Raw genomic sequence first — 19,017 nt, 5'->3', positions numbered from 1 at the left:
GTTGGATAGTTCAAGGAGTGACCCTTCACAACTGGCCTGCTGTTGTTGCTGTCGTTATTTAGCAGATGTCCGTTGTCGTTGTAGATTTTTCCCGATCTGGCATATGCGTCCGTGGAGAGGCTAGTCTAAGAATAGTCTGAATCCTATGGCTGCTTGAGGGGAGTGAGGTCAATGGCCTTAGTCAGTGCTATCCCTGGGGGTAATATGTGGTCCTGGGGACAAAGGATGTCAAGATGGAGGAGAGAAGTGACTGAGGTCCTTCTATTAAGATTGAAGTCGGTGTAGAGGCAAGGGTGCCCGCGGCTACGATGGATGGGCTCTGGGAGAGAAAGAGGCGGTGACGGGTAGAGAGTAGGAGGAGGAGGAGGAAAAAGAGGTGTTCTTGCAGAGACTTGTCCTTGAAAAAGGTCAGGCAAACTAAAGTATCGCAGGAGAGTGAGGTAGTGTAGGGAAGGTGCTCAGAGGTGCGCTGTGTGTGCAGATGGACGCTGGGGTTGGATTGGAATGGTTGAACTGAATTGATGGACGGGCGTGCTTAGGGCAAGGTGGAAGGGCAGGTCTCGCTTTGGAATAGCAAAGGGCTGGGTACGAGACAAGAGGGCGCGTATATAAAAAGCAGATCTCTTGCTGCTGTCGTGGAGAGATGAATGAGGGTCCATTGTTGCACAGCTAGGCTGCGAGGAGGATATGAATCAAAAAATAAAAAATGGCTGCAGATCCCATTTCCCAATGGTGGAGGGAATGAAAGGAGATAAGAAACGGTTGCAGCTGTCTGCTGCAGGAGTGCCTGTTAGCTCAGAGCAAGAGAAAGGTCCCAGCCGGCGCCTTCTCAGCTCTTCTAGTATACCAATGTCGAGGGTCATGGTTACGGGAACCCCATCTTCAGGTCCAAGGGGCACGTGTCTGCATCCATGCGAACCAGAGAGTGGGGCTACCGATAATTCAAAGGAGCAGGCGCAGCACATACACCGTAGAATCTCCCTGACGTGTTTCACACTGCAGACAAAAGTGCCATGGTGTGGCTACAACTCGTCTCTTTTCTGCCTCCCTTCGCCATCAACTTCTGATTCCTTTCCTCTCATTCATTTCTCATTCTCTTCATCCTCCATCAACTTCCCATTCCCATGTCTGGCAAACAAAGAACGCTCTATGTCGCGGGATTCAGTCAACGATCGCGCCCCAAAGACATTGCCTATGAATTTGAGAGGTAGTTGTGCATAACTTTCTTTTGTCAACTCATTCCCTTCCAAGATGCCTTGTAGTACATGTACATATTTTCGCCTTTGAAGGTACAAAGAGCGGCCAATTGACCCTGAAAGTTCTTTCATTGTAACTCCTATCGTAGATTTGGGCGATTGGTTCGGTGCGATGTTCCAGCTCTCCGGAACAACTCCTCCAGACCGTAAGTTGACCAACAATAATTTCCTTGGTGCGTTGTTACTCAACAGCCCGCAACCATTATGTCGATCAGCTCTGGATAAGGATCGGCTATTGAAGTTGTCACTGTGGCTATTATCAACCAGCAAGGACATATGTGCCATGAGGATCAACTGAAGACAATAGGGAGGTTACTTCTCTGGCATAAGGAGGTGTGGTAACTGTAAACTTTTTTCCGTGGATGGTGACATTATGTTACATCTGGAGCGCGAGGGGGGGGGGGGGGGGGGGGGGGGGGGGGGAAGGGGCTGCATGCAAATCCACATCAAGGTTCTCATTGTTTCTCAACACGCATCTTTTGTTGCAGTGTATGGTTACGATTTCCACACTGGCTCGTTGTTCCTACCTTCTCAAGTCGAACTCTGTGTCAAAGACTAAGGAAGCTCTCGAGCGGAAAGCCGAACACCAACAGTCGAGTCGGTTTTCTATCGGATCGGCTATCGATTACAGCAAATCTCCTTCCAAAAGTGAATAAGAAGGCATCGCCAGCAATTATTCTTACATGCAGCTGGACAGCTACTTACCATTGACGGAACTCCTATGATGTCTCTCCTCCAACAGCTACGCCTTTATCGAGTATGAAGACGAAAGGGACGCCCGGGACGCCTATAACGAAATGAGAGACGCCCGCTTTGAAGGACACCGTCTGAACGTACAGGTATTCATCAGCGTTCGTCACCATATCCTTGATTGCTACTTTACTTGTAGTGGAACTCATCACGATTTTGATGTCTACCCGTAGTTTGCGAAAAACACGCCAAGCTCGTCCTGGAGATATGAACGCGAAGGTGGTCATGATCGATCCAGATCACCTCGACGCGCCCGCTCACCTGCCCGTCGTCGTTCTCCTCGTCGTCGCTCTCCTAGCCCCACACCGCGTCGTCGATCAGCAAGCCCTCGCCATGGCTCGTCCGGTTCCACACCGAGTCGTCGCCGATCTGTCAGCCCCCGTAATCATTCTCCCAGACCTGAAAACCGTGGTCGAACTTCCGCTTCGCGCTCTCCGGTCCGTGAGCGTAGTAAGGAGCGCGAAGGCGATCGCAGTGATAACGGCCATGAACGCGCTTCTCGCTCTCCAGACCACGGCAAGGAAAGTCACGGCAAGGACAGCCACGACCAGGACAATATTGGCGATCGATCTCGTTCTCCTTCGCCTAATCGACGCTCAAGCTCGCCTCAGGACCATGCTATGACTCCGTAACAAGGTTCGATAGCAAGACAGACAGAGTAACAGCAGACGAACGGACACCCATGTCGAAGAACACATATGCATAAGAACATACAATTACAAGACCATAATAAAAATGGGTACAGAAGCCAACTTTAGTAAGCCATGTGCTCTACAATGCTCTACAATGAGACCTCTAGTCAAAGCACCACATCTTTCAGCTAAGACAGCATTAGACAGTGGCCTTCTTGAGCAAGAAGGAGACCAGGTCTACCTTGGTGACCACGGCCTTGACTTTGGATCCTCCCTTTTCTGTGACAATGCCCGCAGAGTTCTTTTCGAAGAATGCGGTCAGATCCTCCAACGGCGTCTCATCCGTGATCTCCTTGAAGTGCGCGCCAGCCTTTTCAAACTTGAACATCACATCCCTGACCTGACTATCAATCTGCACACGTCCTGAGGCGATTCTCGACAGCAAGTTGCCCAAAGTGACCAAGCCAACTAAACGTCCATTCTTGGACGAGACCACAGGCAGCTGATCGAATCCATTGCGCTCCATCAACATGATGGCCTCGCGACCGGGCGATGTGTTGGTCACCGTAACAGCAGCCTTAAGATGCAAATCGCCCACGGTGGCACCGCCCCACTGCAATTTCTTAGACTGCTGCTCCTCGACCATAGCCTGATCTGTGAATTCGTTCTCCTTCATCCAGCCATCGTTTAAAAACTTGGTCATGTAGTTGCGGACAGAATCCGGGAGGAGAACCACGCAGCGCTTGCCAGGTCCAAGTTCCTTGGCAGCCTTGACAGCGGCAGCGACAGCAGTTCCTGAAGAGCCACCGCAGAGAACACCTTCTTCGCGAATCAGACGTCTCGCCATGATAAACGACTCTTTATCTGCAGTCTTAATCCAGCGGTCGATTAAGGTGCGGTCCAGCACCTCAGGGACGAAATCATAACCGATACCCTCGACCTTGTAGCCCTCTGTTGTGGTGTTGAGCGCTTCTGGCTGGGCAAGAATGGAACCATAAGGATCGACACCCACGATCTATGCGAACATAAAAAAGAAATACCAAACATCGTTTAGCTTGCTGGCAGATTGCGTCATGCGGGCGAAAAATGACACGACTACACCGGGATCACTCACAATGACGTTGGGACAGAGGGCCTTCAGCTTCCTGGCAATGCCCGTGAGAGTTCCACCGGTTCCAGCGCCGGCGACCACCATGTCGACCTGTCCATCGCAAGCCCTGTAGATTTCTTCAGCGGTATGATCGTAATGGGTCACAGGATTGTACGGGTTAGAGTATTGGTCCAGAATTACAGAGTTGGGGATCTCCCTATTCAAGCGCTTTGCCACTCCAATGTGCGATTCGGGCGCATCCCATGCAGCCTCGGTAGGTGTGCGAACAATTTCTGCGCCGAGGGCCTTGAGGACATCGACCTTCTCCTGGGACATTTTTTCAGGCAGAGTGATGATAGTGCGGTAACCCTTCACGGCTGCAGCCAATGCAAGACCGATACCTATTACGTATGCCATCAAGCAAAGTTAGAAAGGCGTCATATGGGCACAGTCCTGTAATTCATCCCATGGCTCTATTGGCTTACCAGTGTTTCCGGATGTGGGCTCAATAATGGTGTATCCAGGTTTTAGGCGACCGTCTTTCTCTGCCTCGTCGACCATGCGCTTGCCGATGCGATCTTTGACAGACCCTCCTGCGTTGAAGAACTCGCATTTGGCCACTAAGTTCAAGTGGGGGAAAGCAACCGGTGAGCGGCATGATCAAACGAACGTTTCTTGGTGGCGATTCCAAAAGCGCAAACAAGGTCTCTTAAAGACTTACACAGTTCGCACTGAAGGCCTTCGGACTTTGCGATTCTGTTTAGTCGCACCATGGGCGTGTTGCCAATGTGCTCCAGGATATTATCCAAGATGGCTGGTTCAGGCTTGCTAGACATCGTGTAGGTCGTAACGGGATATTGTGTCAAAGTGTCAGCTTGAGGATAGGCGTAATGCAAATAAAGAGTAGTCTCCAGCAAAATCGATCAAGCTCATACTGATCCTCATGTCTGTGAGCGCCAACCTGGTTGCACCCTTTGTAGCCGCAGTTGGTTTCTGACATTGTGGTGGAGTGTGTTTTTTGTTGTCGTGGGGAGGAATGAGGATGGGGAATGATGGAAGGAAGGAATCGTGCAGCAAGGGGGTTCAATAGGACGGACTCTCAAGAATCTTTCTCACGGTCGCAGTCCGTGCGATTAGGAGCCTAGGCCAGTCAAAGAAAGCATGACATGAGCACGCTTATTGACCCCACAAATCGAATGTCGGTAACAATACAGGGCCTCCACCATCCATCGCGCCAATGTGGATGCTGATGGCTGAGCTCGAAGCTCTACAACGTCTGCGATAATGCATTCGCATTGAAAAATAATCAGCGAGCAAAAAAAAAAAAAAAAGAGCAGCAGAATCTGGAGACCGATAAAGTTGCCAGGGCGCAGCACAAACGGTTCAACTCCCGATGAATATGTGTGATGGGTTTGAATGTATGAACGTGTCTTTAGTTCCGATGACTTGTATACATATGCCGTATCATCGAAGAGGGGAAGATCGAAACAAAGAAGAATGCTCACATCCATCCATCTGCAGCCGCTTCCTCCGGGAACGAAAGCTGGACAGCGCGTTTGAGCCATGCCAAGTATGCGTCCGTGTTCTGCTTGTCCGGCTCAGGTCCCAGCTCATCCGTAATACCGTACCTCTCCTCAAAGTCCCCATCTCCATCCAGCTCCTCCATCACGCCGCGTTTCTTCCTCCTCCTGCCGATCCCAATACCGGCGAGGCTGAACTCGATCTTCAAGAACACGCCGACTTGGTCCTGTGAGTATCGGATCTCAGCTTCATATCCGACGCCCTTGGTCCCGTCCACGGTCGCCATGATATCAGCGGTCAGGTCCACCACTACAGTTGCGCCGGTAAGGATACCAATATTCTGTGGGAGAAATGTCGTGACCATAAATACCCAGAAATTATACGAACTAGGGATCTGGATACCAAAGAGTGGCGAGGTATCCACACCGCTGGGCTTGATAGAAAATGATTGTGCGATCTGAATCGCACCAAAGGGAAAGCCCTTCCAGGAGACGTCTGCTGTGAGATTATGGATCCAGAGCGTAGTCGCCAGTGGATTCAGGATCTGGACCTGCAGCATAACCTTGTGGTTGTTGAGGAACTGTCCAACTGTGGTGTTACCATTTCCGCCCACAATCAGTTTTGGCGCAGGATTCATCCCAGGAACCGTCGTCGACATTTTCAGGCTCTCCATGATGGGTGCGAGGGAGACAATTGGGCTTGATTTGGTGTTGCCGTAAATTGAGGCTTCAAAGTTGGTACCGACGATATACTCTGTAAAGAAGGCGTTTCGAAATGTCGTGTTTGTGGGTTGAAAATGCACAAATGCCTGCAGCGGGTTGGGTCCCGGACTCAGTTTTAAGTTGGTGATCATGACTTCACCCACATAGTCAGTCATTCCGTGGACGGTCGCATTAATTTGGAGGGTTACTGGTCCTGCTTCGACTGTAAAGATGGAGGGATTGTCGATCACAACGGTAGCGTTGAGGACCACATAATCGACTGTTGCACTCGCGACCGCAATTCCATTGAGCTGTGGTGTCATCTCGCCAAAGTTGACGCCCTTCAAAGTCAAGCTAGTGTTGAACGGGACCGTAATGTTGACCTGACCCAAAGATGTCGATGCGACACTCTGTGCACTGCCTAGAATATCGAATAGAGCAGTGTCCTGATTTGTAACTGCAATCAAGAATTTGCCAAACTGATCGTGCGCATCTGGCCGGATTGGCATTTGCGAAGGCGGTAGGGTGAATGAGATATTGTTGTGGATCATATCCGAGTTGTTTCTGTTCCAGACAGCGGTCGTGATATCCGCAATGGATACGCTTTGATACCCAAGGGTCAGCTTGGGGTCCCAGATATCCGTGATATTGAGGGAGAGGTTGAAGGGCAACTGAAACATAGCAGCGATGCCTGTTGAAGCAGCGGTTGGGGCCCAAGGTTGTTGGGCGCTCATGATTAGATTCAAATCCTTGATGTTGACCTCTTTGATCATATTCATTGGAGTTGGTGCCAAGAGTGGAATGGCCATCCTTGTCGCTACAATCGCGGCCGTAATCCACGAAATGTTGTGTACACCGTCAGGGAGTACAGATACGCCCTGACCGTAGGCTGTAGTCGGGGTATTGGCCAGATAATTGGAGATCATGCTGGAGAGCTCTTGAAGTGCTAGCGGATCTGTCTGCTTGTTGATCATGCCGTCGAGTTGCAGAGTGGCGGGCTGGTTGCCGATTAGGGTCACATTTCTGGCGGTAATCCTGCCGAGGTACGTGCTTTTGAGGCTCATGTCGATCACTAGTGTCCCTAAGGACATGCCGATGGGCGAAGGGTTCGGGATTGAGACTTTGATAGAGACGAGGGCTCCTGCTCCGTTCGGCGCGTCCGAAGGAATGTCGAACGATAAAATCTTTAGATTGGCAAAGTTGCTTAGTCCTATATTGAAGGAAAACAGCCGTGGGAAGGTGTTATAGAAAAGCTTGGTACAGTGGATGCATCGTGTCGTACAAATGCGTTCGCTGCGTTCTTACCAGAGAGATTAAGGGACTGTTAAGTCTGAGATTCTTAATAGTCCTTCCGATGACCGATACATCGATCTGTGCTGTTATCCTCCACAGGAATGTGTCCGATGCCATCTATGCGTTCGGGCAATAAAGAAAATCGATGTTCGGGAGGACCAGATGGGTAACAAATATATAGAGAAATGTATAAGTTTATGATTGTGAACCAATTCTAGATGAGAGCCATAAACAGCACAAGGGGATCGGGGTGCAGAATGGTTGCACATTCAAGGCTCTTACCATGACCTTGGCAAATTCGCCAAAGAGATGTGAGTCCACAATCTCAAAGACAGTCGCCTGTGTGAATTGTGCTTTTGAAAAAGCTCGCTTCTCAATTGTGTCCAGGTTCATTTGTCCGACCTTAGTTTGATCTCCCTGTTCTCTGACCCAATACACCTGCACAGGGGTCTGAAATTCGACTTTGGCTGCAAACATCGAGGGGATGCCGAGTATCGCGGCTTCAACGGAGACTTGAACAGACCGCTCCTGCGGGTCGGTCATATTCATCTGAGAGATCTTCATTGTGCTCGTATTTATCATTGCCTGCGCAATCTTTGGGAGTATGACGATGAGAAACAGGGGTAAGATTATGACGAGAAAGAGAGCTGTGGAGATGGTACAGGTCCACCAAAATCTGCGTCGGCGGTAGAATGGCTTCTGGTAAGGCTTGATGGAGGCTTCATTTTCGTATTCTACGAATGATTTCATGCCACCATCGTCGTCGTTGTTACCACTGTAATTTTGGAGTACAGTATGCTGTTTGCCGCAATTGAGGGAATGTGGTGTTGATGTATATATCTTCTCTTTAGTGCCTCCCCTGCTCTGCGAAGATTTTTTTGATCGGATAGACGGCGATGTTCTCGTGGAAGAGGATGTAGAGACGAAGGAGTAGAAAGAGGAAGGCTTGCTCCCTGTCTGAGAAGGTGCCCTGGAAGAGAGGACAGCATGATGGTCCTGATAGTCCGTTTCTTCCACAGGGTACGGTAGTGCTGAGTTGTGTTGGTCCTGTATCTCTGGTACCATTTTTCCTGAAGACACGCAGACGAAATGAAGAACGTTGGAGGCAAGGAGGGGAAAGGAGGAAAAGAAGAAAAATATAGGAAGAGAAATGTAGGTAGAGATAGCCTTGGGAAAAGATCGTTATTGCTGCTGAGTTTTTTTGCTTATGCTTATGCTAATGCTCATGCTTGTGCGTCTTAGTGTCACAGGCGCACAGTATCGGCTCTCAAGTGAGAAATGCAATAGTAATATCGATCGCACTCCACAGATGAAACAGAAACACGAGCACAGGCAACCTTCTACTGCATGTAAAGGAGCCCTATCATAAGCTTTCCTAATCCTTCCCCTCTAGATGCAGAGCCCTACAGTAGATCATGAATGTGATATTCTTTTCCATGCAGCATGAGTCCAGGTGGCGCGTATGCTTCTCTTGGTTCTTGCATATGAAAAGTACATGACATGGTACAAGGGCAAGGGTATCCCACAGAAACCCATACGGAGTACATTGTGTTCTTGGATGCATGCATATTTTCATATGGACGCAATAAAGGCTTTTACGCATCCTTCATGTGGCATCTGATATATATATGGACTATCTTCATAAGAACGCCTTGGCCTGCTGGGCTGCGCTCTTGAGGCCATAGATCACCGCGCCGCGTGCTACAGCCAGCTCTGCTTTTTGGACCATCACCACTTTCTTTATCAGCCCTCCGCCAGCATTGGATTGAACCCCGTCAGAAACCATGCTCGACTGGCACAGTTTACGGTACAAGTACTTGTTGGCTCCGAAACCGCCCACGAGGAATAGACAGACGCAGACAGCATGCACTTTAGACTGTTCCTGAACCAGCTCCTCGATCCTTTCAATCACTGGGTCAAAAACATCTCTGCACAGTATCTCTCCGCTCAAAGACATGTACTCATCCTCCATCCAGCTCGGTGGCGGGTCCAGCTCATTCATATCCAGTCCCATAGGCACCAAAATATGCTTGATCTCGTCCTTGGAGTTTGCATCAAATTGGAACTTGATCTCGTCAAAACTCTCAAGCAGCGTTTCGAGCGCTTTCTGGCGCTGGGGTTTGGCATCTAAATTAAAACCTGCTAGTCGCTGTAAAACAAGGTCCTTGAACTTCCGGTCGAGCATGACCGAACCACAATTCTCAGCATGCGAACTTGAAAGACGCACGAATTGACGCACACCGAGCGAGTCATCAACACGGAATGCAGTGACATGTGTTGTTAATCCGCCTGCATCACAGATCATAAAGATATCCCCGTCCTTGAGAGACTCGAATTCTACACAGTGCTCACGGCAAAAGGTTGCAGCAGCCTCTGCCTCTGTGATGACGGTCAAGTTTGATGCAGGTGTCTGTAGGATAATTCCTGCTTCGATATAGCACCTCAGGACCAGCTCCCGTGTAGGCAACGTCCATGCTTGTGGGATCGTGATGCAGTAGTGCATTGGGACTGATTCAGCTGAAAGAACCTGGCTCTTGTTGACTTCCTCGATAACATGGCGGTGAATGCTCCGGATATACTGTGTGAAGACATCAGTCAGATGTAAACCATGCTCTAGACGACCACACGCGCCTTGATCAAAGAGTTGCAGCTTGTAGTCGCGCATGAGGACATGATTGGCTCTGCATCGCTTATAGCTTGAGAGTGCGGAGGACCCCCAACTAACGAAAGCCTTGTCGTCGTTCGTCTTGTATAAACTGACCGTCGGTACTTTGGCATACGCGTTCAGATGTTTTGGCCTAGCAATGAAAGCGGCGGGTGTTAACGTCTTTACTCTCACAGGGAGCAATACGAGCAGACCAGGATCCAATATCTAGTATCCATTAGCAAGGGCCTACCATTTCACTACATCAATCATCTCACCGTCGTTCTGGTGTGCGTAGGACACTCCAGTACATGTGTTTCCAAAGTCAATTCCAACGACGATTCCTGTCCGCTTCGGCATCCTTCGCCTCCATTCCATTGAGATCTTTGCCCGCTCTGAAATATTGACGATTCTGCCATCCTTGGTCACATCCGTATCCTCACCCCAAAAATCCGCCAGCAATAAGTTCCTTCGCTGCTTGATCTATGGATAAAGATGTCCAATGGTATTGTAACTAGTCAGTATATGAATCCAGCATCTTGTATGCATGCGGAGATAGGTGTTTTCAGCAAAAATCTAACCTGTATCCGAGGGACGGGGCGTTCGAGAAGGACCTTTGTCCTCAGGGGATTTTTGATAATGCTAGGAGGTCCTGCGGCTATGCAATCGTGATTGTTCCATGGTGGCAAAAAGCACAAACACCAAAAAAAAAAAAAAAAAAAAAAAAAAAAAAGGTTGGAATGCCATGAACAAGAGCAGAGGCGCATAAAAGATGGAATCTAGCAAGCTTTGACAACCCCTACCAATGAGGATTGGTCGCATGTTGCTAGCGAGAGGCATCTGTGGTAAACTAGGAGAGGATATCAAAGTTGCAGGGCCCATTCTGGCTGAACCTGGCGGTCGAATAACGATCGGAGGGCGAATGACTGTGGCGGCGGCCATGCTCACATTCACTCTTGACGCCGCTGATAAGGAGGGCGTCCCGAATCCAAAAGGAAGCGGCATGTTTGCGGACCCTACATGGCCAGATGTTGATTGCGGCAGCATTATGAACGACGACTGCGGTGAGCGAGCAGTAGTATTGGTAGCAGCTGAGTGTTCACGGCGATGGTGGGGAGCAGCTTGATGAGCGGTAGTTAGAGGGTTCTGCTGGTGCGAGGAGACATGGGTTCGCTGTACCTGGTACTGAGGGAGTGCAGCAGCATTGGTGGGATGAGGGTGGAGGGGCTGGTGTTGGTACTGGTGCTGCTGGATCTGGAGTTGTTCAATCTGAGGGTACAGCTGAGCGAGGAACATGGGCTGGGCTTGGGACCTGACCGACTGCTGCTGGTGCAGCATGGTAGAAGAAATTAGTGGCGCGATATCAAGGGAATGGTGCAGTGGTTCTGGAATGTGGGATGCGTGCTCTTGCGCAGGGTCTAGTAGTTGTCTCTGTGCTCTTCAGGAAGGGGGGTAATCATACACTGCAGTGGGTGAGCCAGGATATATTCTTTGAAGCTGTGGGTCCAGTGTTGGGGGAGGGGAATGAGGAAGACGAGCTCGATGAGGAAGAAGAAGAATGAGGAAGAGGGCGAAGAGAATCAGCTCCCCCTCGCCCTCTGCTTTCTACTTCCAGCTGCTTCACAAAGGGGATGGATGACAAACAGAAATCCCTCCGAGGCACCTTCTTCGGCCAAAACACACACACACACGCACCTTTCATTGACCAATAAAGACTTTGCGGGAACTTCCTGCACTGAATGCATTCAAATGGCACGTCCTTACATGTTCTATTCCAGTGGTATGGATGTGTATGTGAATGATATGCAGCCAGCCCGGTGCCATCTTGCCAACCATGGTCTCTTGTCTCCGCCCTCAAAGCCCACGGGGGAGCGTTCTTTTTTTTTTTTTTGCTCACTTTCATTTTCATGCCAAACCTTAAAGCCACGAGCCATTTTTGTTCCTCATCACACATATCCCCCATTGACCATCGGCCCTAACCCATCGGCATCTTTTGCCTTCTCTTCTTCTTTCTCATCCCCAGCCAGACCTCCTTGAATCTTCTGACTGTTTCGCTCTTCCATTTTGAACCGTGCTTTAAGCCTTTGGGGATCACCACACCTCAAGCTTAAGCTTGTCTTCATGATAGGCATCAACCACAGGGACACCACCAACGACAGTAAGGCACCCATCCAAGAGTCTACCATGGCGCCTCCTTCGTCTGACACTGTCCAGGACCCCTTGCAAAAGGCGCAGCCGATGCAGGAGCAGGAGCACCGACAGGGACAAAACAGCAACAGCGACTCTAACGACAACTCGCCCAAAACGAACTCTATAAAGACTATGGATACACCTGTCGATGAAATTAACATCGATGCGCCCAGCAAAGACAGTGGGATCGCTACAGAAGTAACAGAAGCCATAGAAGTAACCGCATCAGTACCCAGAGAAACGTCAAGGCTAGATTCTCGGTTGAGTCCAACATATGCCGTGTCTGAGGACAAAGCACGCGATGGGAACAACAAAGGTCATCAGGATATCCAGTCCGAAGTGGGACTAGAGAAGCAACTGGATGGGAACCGCGAGGATGCCACATCTGATGAAGCCACCAAAGAAACACAACCAACGCAGTCAGCACAGCTAGACGCCTCCATAGCCAGTGTCGACCAGCGTACTGGACAGCCGCTATTGTCGCAACATCAGGGTAGTAAGTTCTTTCATTGCTCTCAATGTACATATCACGCATTGTTGCACATGGCATTTGTGCACTCCACTCGCGGAAAAAATAACAGCAATGTGCATCGCCCACTCTTTTAATCTATAGTGATAATTGTGACAAAGCCAAAGCTGAAGAGACCACCGCTCCGACCCATAGACCTCGACAGTGTGCCCAAAAAGTCGATTCTGAAGAAGGAGAGTGCCTATCCATTTATTGAGCAACCAGTTAGGAACCCGATTTTTAAATCCCAATGGCTACAGAGCACCGTCAGCAAACTTGTGGTCATGAGTGGCCCAGCAACTCCAACTGCCTACACCGCCAACTCCCCCTCAATGTTTCAGAAGTTAGTGACCCAAGCAACAGCCGCGACGATGGCGACCCCGCCATCGTCAACAGCATCCGCAGGGCCGAATGGCGTACGCACTCGGAGGCCTGGAGGACCACCTATTTTCGCCAACAATGAGCGACCTCACTCTCTGCTGGATTCCAACGGGAGCTCAATTTCACTGCTCTCGGACAAGTCTCTGAAGCGCGTCCGGTTTTCGGTTGGACAATTGACAACAGAGCATGTATTTCACCATGACGATGCCTACGAGTCCGCGGATGAGTCGGAGCCGCAGAAAAACCAAGTGCAGATTGTCATGACGCCAGCTCCGCCTAAGAAACTGCTCACGACGTCCGATGGCGTGATAGTGGACGACAATATTTACACAGCCAAGGAGATTATGAACTATTATCTCGTCGCATGCGACAACCGCGAGGAGTTTCCGATCGATCGCCTTGTCGACGAAATGAAGGTACAGGCAGCACTCGACACGGTGTTCAGTTCAACAACGATAGATATCAAAGACCATTGAAAAGGGGAAACTGACGGCTTTTATTATTATTTGACATTTGCTATCACTAGGTCGCATCGAGCAGACCGTCCAACCCTTTGTTGACCACGATCGATTTATCTAGTATGTACTTGATTCAACAGAAATATCTTTGATTTGGGGTACGCTGGGACTTTTGCTGATTAATTCCCACCTCTCTTGAAAACCTTAGGCGAACAATTGCCACGGAAAGTGCTTGAGCCCATCGCTGATGTGCTCACACTGGAGTTTGGGCTGAAGCACCTTTCTCTGGATAACTGCGGTCTCGAAGACGATGTGAGTTTTATGACAGTACTCTTCTTGAAGCCCACACGTCCTTTGGAATGCTATAGTAGACGGCAGCCTTAACATGTTATTCTGCTCCGATTCCAATCCTGGACCACATCATAGACACTGAAAATGATGCTCTACAGCATTCTATTAACGGATACATTGACGGTGCTCAGTCTTCAAGACAACAAGAAGATCAAAACAACTGGATTCAAGTACATCTCAGTCTTTGTGAAGAAAGTAGGTTCTCTATACGAGCATCGCGCTCCACCGTGCGCTCCTCTACCGCCTGAGCAAGGTTTCACATCTGATACGAATTGCCCATTATTTAATTTTTAATATTAGACGAAGGCTCTCAAGTCATTGAACGTCTCTGGAATTGCAATGGACAAGCGTTCAGTAGAGTTCCTAGCTCACGCGCTCAGAATCGGTCGACTTGGCTTTGGATCAAGGCTTGAAGAGTTGCGCATGGATCGCTGTGGGTTGCGCGGGAACCTACTGGAAATCATGGGTAAGGCATCTGAGCGATGACATTTCTAAGAATGTCTTCTTCACATGATCTTGACGCGTATCTAATCTACCTTTGTTTGCCCTCTTCATATAGCACCGGCAATAAGAGAGTCAAATCTGAAGAGCGTGTCCATGCGATCCAATAGGATTGGTGCATCTGGTGGTGTCTGGATCGGCGTTTTGCTGCGGGATTACGAGGATCATCCAAATGCAGTCATTCCTATCAATAATGAGGAGCAGGGATTCAGAAGAGTGTTTCCAGGAATATCCAATCCAGAGCTCTTGAAGCGCATGCATGGAATTGAAGTTTTGGACATTTCCGATAATGATCTCCGCGTACGTATTGAATCAGTTTGCTCCGCACCGCTGTCAGTATTCGAATTAGAAAGGAGCTGGTTGCTGACAATCGCGCTTTTAATTGTCCGAAACATAAAAGCAAGGTGCAGACTATGTCGCTCAAATGTTGCGCCGGAACATGTCACTCAAGAGCCTTGTCATGGCAAACAACAATCTTGACCCTGCCCGCCTCGCTGTCCTTGCCGATGCTCTGGTACGAAGTCAGATCGATTATATAGCGATCAGGGTTACTGAGTGCCTTGTTCGACTGGTCTAACATTGTAAACGATGTTTCGCTTATTTTATTAGAAACTTAACATCGGATTGGAGTCGCTTGACCTCAGCTACAATCGCGTGTGCGGGCCTATCGTCAAAGGACTTACCAGCCTAATCCAAAAGCTGACATTCAACAAGACGCTCACCAAGCTCACACTCTCCAATACTGGCCTTCAATCCGAAGGAGCCATCGCTTTGGCGGAATTCCTGCCCGAGACACGTACCCTGACTCAGCTGGACCTGACAGGAAACGACCTCGTGGACATTGCAGGAGCCATGGCGTTATCTGTCAGCATTCGAATGAACAAGAGCTTGACCTGTTTGGACATGAATGTTCCGCCAAACGATGCAGAGTTTGCACGTCTCTCCCGCGACATCTTGCGTGCATGTATCCGTAATATGGAGGAGAAGACCGGATCGAATGCTGGAATGCCATCGCCGGACGATATGCCGACCAACACTATCTTCCGTCAGCCTTCTTCTGTCCATATACCCGAACCTACTGCCACCACCGCTGAGGATAGACGGTGGTTGTTATTAGAGGGCGTCGCTGGAGAACTCTATCGGACGAGAGAGACTCTGAATGCTATGGAGAAGGCAATGAATCATGAGAAGGCAGTGCGCCGAAACTGGTCGGAACACTTTTACCTCCTTCTAGTAGAAACAAACGAGCAGGCTGCCCCATCGCCCGTGGCGAATGGTCAAGTCGGAGAGCCACAGGAATCATCAACAGTTACTCCAGCGGCACCCGTTCCTGTCCATCCAGAGAGGGAGAAGATGATCGCGTTCTCAAAGGGCATCCTCTATCGTGCCTCGCCACAAGTTGAGGTAAGAAATCTGTCTTGTTGACCCAGCGTTTGCCAGGAACTTGAAGAAACAAAAAAGAAAGAAAAGAAAATTGTCTAGACTAATTCAGAACCCTGCATGTACTCTAGCAATTATACCACCAATGCAAGCGCCACCAAGTTAACATCATGAACTTTACAGCCAGGACTGATAATGATAAAGCACTACACGAACTGGATTCGATGTTCAATCTCCTCAACTTTTTCTTGGAAGCGTACCGTGGACTGTTTGCGTTGCCAGAGATACCCGCGAACTTCGTTGTTAACAAGAGGACCAACTCTTTGCCGCCTGCGGATTCAAATATTCAACCTGTACCTGTCTCGGACTCTTTAGAAAAGCCCAGCGAACAGCTTGTGAACGGAGACAAGCAGGAGAAGGGTCAGGATCAGAATCGGAGTCAGAATCAAAATCAGGGTCAGGACCAGGGCCAGGACCAGAGTCAGGATCAGGATCAGGAGCAAGTTGTTCCAGAAGTGTTTACAGAGGAGCCGAGCGACGATTTGGAGTCATCCTTCTTATTGGAAGATGAGGATGATATGGATGATGAGGTATATACGAACGATGCCCTGATCGATGTTCGGAGGACCTCGCTTTTAGGAGAGCACCGTTCTACGACCCCTCCAATCGCAGATGAGCACAGTACGGGTAACGTTGGTGGTTACCATGGAAAGGAATTGAGGCCCACGCCAGTGACGACATCAGGGACTGATCGTACGGATGGTGAGCGATCACCTTCGACGCTGGCGAGTCCCCTGGAGAAACTGCGAAAGGCAGCGGAGGAGGAGGAGGGCGAAGGTATGCAGAAGCTCACACAACCACTTGCTCTTCCAATGGTCTCTTGTATGTTCGTTGTCTGACTGAAGCCCCATCTTCTGTGTCATTTGAAAGTTCTGCGCCGAGGAAAGGATCTTTTAGAGAATGAGCTTGGTAATGATCTCGTAGACGAAACCATGACAGGCGAAGAATTGAAAATCCAGGTGCGTGCAAAAGAGAGCCGTTGTCTGAAAATTGGCCCGTGCACGAGATGCCTTTCTCTGTCTAACTTGACATCTGCGCTTCTTTTTTGTATTGTGTAGATCCTCGCGTCCGAGACCGACCTATAGACGAAAAAAAAAAAATGCATATATGATTGAGAAGGATGCGAGAGGCCCCGCAATGGTTCCTTTCTGCCGCATAATGAAATAAACTGTGTACAAAGGAAAATAAAATCAACGTGCTCCAATGGCGCGCGTCAAGGCTATGCCCTATAAAATCCGGCGTGTATTTCTTTGGCAAAACTAAGGTGGTCTCTGTAGAAACCTCAGTTGCTTGAACGGATACACAGCCCTTTGCCGCCAAAAAAAATTCAGACACTCCCAGACAAACACTCACGACAATATCTTTCGCGTCCCTTCAGTTTGTCCCCTCACTTCTTTTTGCGATAGAAAAGTAAGTCACCTGAGTAAAGGGGTTTCGCTGTTAGGGTTTTTTAGGGTATTTTTATAGCGCGATGACAAACCTAATTTCAAAGAATCCCATTTTGTGACCTGAACCTTGTTCCCCTTGTTTGATGCACGCTGCCACAGTGTCATCATTCCTTTTCATCATTCCTTTGCCTCATTCCAACTAACCAGCCAACACCGTCTCGCCCTTTGCAAAACCAAGATTTCGCCGCCAGTCAGTCCAAACCAACATCGTTGAAAACATCAACAACAAACACCACCTTACTTTACAACCTCAACAGTCGACTCGAGAGAACTAACAACGCCATGGTAACCCTTACGCGCCAGGCACCACTCGTCGTGGAGGACAGTAGTGGCGCTTTTTGTATCATGAAAAAAAAAAAAGACTAACGCAAAGTCCATGCGCGTGTTTCTAGGGTATCATGCTGACAAAGCTCTGGCGCAAGCTGATGAGTCAGGAGGAGGTCAAGATTGTCATTGTTGGACTGGACAACGCAGGAAAGACGACGGTTCTCTACAAACTGTAAGGAACGAACGATATTGAGCTTCAACGATCCATAGATGCACTCGGCATGCGGGATGTATGGAGGATTTCTACTCAGCTCTGAGTTGTTCTCTTTTGTCCAGGAGGTATGGATGCTAATCTGTGTGTTTTTTTTTCTCATTCATCGTCTCTTGCTGCTAGGCTGCTGAATGAGGTCGTTGTTACCACGCCAACAATAGGATCCAACGTGGAGGAGATTACATACAAAAACATCAAGTTTCTCATGTGGGCAAGTCACCGTACTCTTCTTCCTTTTTTTCGGATACAGATGAAGCAGCAACCGAGCAGCGATATGGGTGCTGGGAGTACTTGGAAAGGAATACAATTAGTCGTAATGGCTGACACCAAGATTTTTTGCTTTGTTAAATCCAGGATATAGGCGGACAAGAGTCTTTGCGCTCATCATGGAAGACCTACTATGTCAACACAAAGGCTGTGATCATGGTCATTGACAGCTCTGACAAGGAACGCCTGCACATTTCAAAAACGGAACTACACACGATGATGGAAACCGAGGTAAGGAGGGCCTGCCATGTCAAACTTTGAGATGAACTGTCGGGAGGAGTGAATGGGACGACATTGTCACTGACCTATCTCAACCCGAAATGATCTTTTTTTTTTTTTTTTTTTCTGGCGCAACAGTCGCTACGCAATGCAAGTCTACTCGTGTTTGCGAACAAGCAGGATGTCAAGGGCGCATTGAGTGCAGCAAAGATCTCAGAAGCACTTGCTCTTACGTCGTTGCAGGATCGACAGTGGCATATCCAAGCGTGCTCTGCCTTGACAGGAGATGGGTACAGTTCATTAAGCACATTCAATTGAATGTTTTCTTTTTTTTACAGCAGGAACGCATACAAAAGCTGAAACAAACAGCTCACACGAGCGACTTCTTTCTTTCTTTTTTTTCTTTTGAATGGTACATAGGTTGTTCGAAGGACTTGACTGGATCGTGGCACAGATCGGCTCGCACTAAGGGCGGAAGTGATTTGTCTTCATATCACAAAAAACCACAAAGACGTTTCATCGACTCTACCGACGACAGATAATAATAAACATAAACTTGGATTGGGATACATGAAAAACCAGGTGGTTGTGAATAATCTGTACAGGTTGGTTTTTTACTGCGTACTACGCGTCGGAATTTGATCCGCGACTACCTCCATTTTGCTTTCATAGAAGAGCAAAGTGATATATCTACACACAACTCGGCATTTCAAGTTATGCATTTAGAGAGCCTCCTATTCCCAATGTACAGTTACCTTGCAAAGCACCACTCAATAAAGAAAGGACCAGGGAAAAGGAATACATGGGTTTCTGACAATACAAAAATAAT

General features: G+C 48.8%; 6 protein-coding genes across 6 annotated transcripts; 3 read left to right on the top strand and 3 right to left on the bottom strand.

The window, feature by feature from the left end:
• Positions 1-1,054: 1,054 nt before the first annotated feature.
• Positions 1,055-2,765, top strand: BC939DRAFT_466550 (uncharacterized protein). The gene is made up of 4 exons (XM_051557662.1): positions 1,055-1,207; positions 1,346-1,402; positions 1,999-2,095; positions 2,180-2,765. Exons 1-4 carry the CDS (start codon positions 1,125-1,127, stop codon positions 2,636-2,638), a joined length of 696 nt encoding a protein of 231 aa, XP_051407326.1. The 5' UTR covers positions 1,055-1,124; the 3' UTR covers positions 2,639-2,765.
• BC939DRAFT_466547 (pyridoxal-phosphate dependent enzyme) lies at positions 2,737-5,056 on the bottom strand. Its single transcript, XM_051557661.1, has 5 exons — positions 4,664-5,056; positions 4,450-4,556; positions 4,214-4,348; positions 3,753-4,129; positions 2,737-3,653 (listed from the first exon to the last, which is right to left on the bottom strand). Exons 1-5 carry the CDS (start codon positions 4,726-4,728, stop codon positions 2,838-2,840), a joined length of 1,500 nt encoding a protein of 499 aa, XP_051407325.1. The 5' UTR covers positions 4,729-5,056; the 3' UTR covers positions 2,737-2,837.
• Positions 5,057-5,064: 8 nt separating this feature from the next.
• On the bottom strand, positions 5,065-8,375 carry BC939DRAFT_532922 (uncharacterized protein). Its single transcript, XM_051561680.1, has 3 exons — positions 7,526-8,375; positions 7,256-7,360; positions 5,065-7,134 (listed from the first exon to the last, which is right to left on the bottom strand). Exons 1-3 carry the CDS (start codon positions 8,306-8,308, stop codon positions 5,230-5,232), a joined length of 2,793 nt encoding a protein of 930 aa, XP_051407324.1. The 5' UTR covers positions 8,309-8,375; the 3' UTR covers positions 5,065-5,229.
• Positions 8,376-8,882: 507 nt separating this feature from the next.
• On the bottom strand, positions 8,883-10,247 carry BC939DRAFT_402852 (uncharacterized protein; the record flags this gene model as incomplete). The annotated part of the gene is made up of 2 exons (XM_051552700.1): positions 8,883-10,041; positions 10,141-10,247. The coding sequence occupies 2 exons, from the start codon at positions 10,245-10,247 to the stop codon at positions 8,883-8,885; spliced, it is 1,266 nt and encodes a 421-aa protein (XP_051407323.1).
• Positions 10,248-11,816: 1,569 nt separating this feature from the next.
• On the top strand, positions 11,817-16,915 carry BC939DRAFT_466543 (uncharacterized protein). Its single transcript, XM_051557660.1, has 12 exons — positions 11,817-12,573; positions 12,691-13,382; positions 13,493-13,544; positions 13,633-13,736; positions 13,851-13,970; positions 14,076-14,241; positions 14,335-14,576; positions 14,677-14,790; positions 14,886-15,680; positions 15,788-16,493; positions 16,587-16,675; positions 16,775-16,915. The coding sequence occupies exons 1-12, from the start codon at positions 12,009-12,011 to the stop codon at positions 16,799-16,801; spliced, it is 3,672 nt and encodes a 1,223-aa protein (XP_051407322.1). The 5' UTR covers positions 11,817-12,008; the 3' UTR covers positions 16,802-16,915.
• Positions 16,916-17,213: 298 nt separating this feature from the next.
• Positions 17,214-18,778, top strand: BC939DRAFT_335492 (ARF-like protein). Its single transcript, XM_051551637.1, has 6 exons — positions 17,214-17,449; positions 17,557-17,663; positions 17,826-17,913; positions 18,057-18,200; positions 18,327-18,478; positions 18,609-18,778. Exons 1-6 carry the CDS (start codon positions 17,447-17,449, stop codon positions 18,655-18,657), a joined length of 543 nt encoding a protein of 180 aa, XP_051407321.1. The 5' UTR covers positions 17,214-17,446; the 3' UTR covers positions 18,658-18,778.
• Positions 18,779-19,017: the final 239 nt, after the last annotated feature.

Source organism: Gamsiella multidivaricata, assembly GCF_025024155.1.
Source record: "Gamsiella multidivaricata strain RSA 2152 chromosome Unknown BC939scaffold_98, whole genome shotgun sequence".
In the NCBI taxonomy this organism is placed as follows: domain Eukaryota; kingdom Fungi; phylum Mortierellomycota; class Mortierellomycetes; order Mortierellales; family Mortierellaceae; genus Gamsiella; species Gamsiella multidivaricata.
This window is presented reverse-complemented; position numbering and strand designations above follow the sequence as displayed.

Excerpts from the sequence above, each read along its gene's own strand:
- BC939DRAFT_466550 (XM_051557662.1), top strand. The coding sequence starts at position 1,125 with ATGTCTGGCAAACAAAGAACGCTCTATGTCGCGGGATTCAGTCAACGA. Across the intron at positions 1,403-1,998 it reads CGGAACAACTCCTCCAGACC|CTACGCCTTTATCGAGTATG; the intron begins GTAAGTTGACCA and ends CTCCTCCAACAG. Across the intron at positions 2,096-2,179 it reads GACACCGTCTGAACGTACAG|TTTGCGAAAAACACGCCAAG; the intron begins GTATTCATCAGC and ends GTCTACCCGTAG.
- BC939DRAFT_466547 (XM_051557661.1), bottom strand. The coding sequence starts at position 4,728 with ATGTCAGAAACCAACTGCGGCTACAAAGGGTGCAACCAGGTTGGCGCT. Across the intron at positions 4,349-4,449 it reads AGGCCTTCAGTGCGAACTGT|TGGCCAAATGCGAGTTCTTC; the intron begins GTAAGTCTTTAA and ends ACTTGAACTTAG. Across the intron at positions 3,654-3,752 it reads CCCTCTGTCCCAACGTCATT|ATCGTGGGTGTCGATCCTTA; the intron begins GTGAGTGATCCC and ends ATGTTCGCATAG.
- BC939DRAFT_532922 (XM_051561680.1), bottom strand. The coding sequence starts at position 8,308 with ATGGTACCAGAGATACAGGACCAACACAACTCAGCACTACCGTACCCT. Across the intron at positions 7,361-7,525 it reads GCGAATTTGCCAAGGTCATG|ATGGCATCGGACACATTCCT; the intron begins GTAAGAGCCTTG and ends CCGAACGCATAG. Across the intron at positions 7,135-7,255 it reads ACAGTCCCTTAATCTCTCTG|ATTTTATCGTTCGACATTCC; the intron begins GTAAGAACGCAG and ends GCCAATCTAAAG.
- BC939DRAFT_466543 (XM_051557660.1), top strand. The coding sequence starts at position 12,009 with ATGATAGGCATCAACCACAGGGACACCACCAACGACAGTAAGGCACCC. Across the intron at positions 12,574-12,690 it reads ATTGTCGCAACATCAGGGTA|TGATAATTGTGACAAAGCCA; the intron begins GTAAGTTCTTTC and ends TTTAATCTATAG. Across the intron at positions 15,681-15,787 it reads GTGCCTCGCCACAAGTTGAG|CAATTATACCACCAATGCAA; the intron begins GTAAGAAATCTG and ends CATGTACTCTAG.
- BC939DRAFT_335492 (XM_051551637.1), top strand. Across the intron at positions 18,201-18,326 it reads ACACGATGATGGAAACCGAG|TCGCTACGCAATGCAAGTCT; the intron begins GTAAGGAGGGCC and ends CTGGCGCAACAG. Across the intron at positions 18,479-18,608 it reads TCTGCCTTGACAGGAGATGG|GTTGTTCGAAGGACTTGACT; the intron begins GTACAGTTCATT and ends AATGGTACATAG.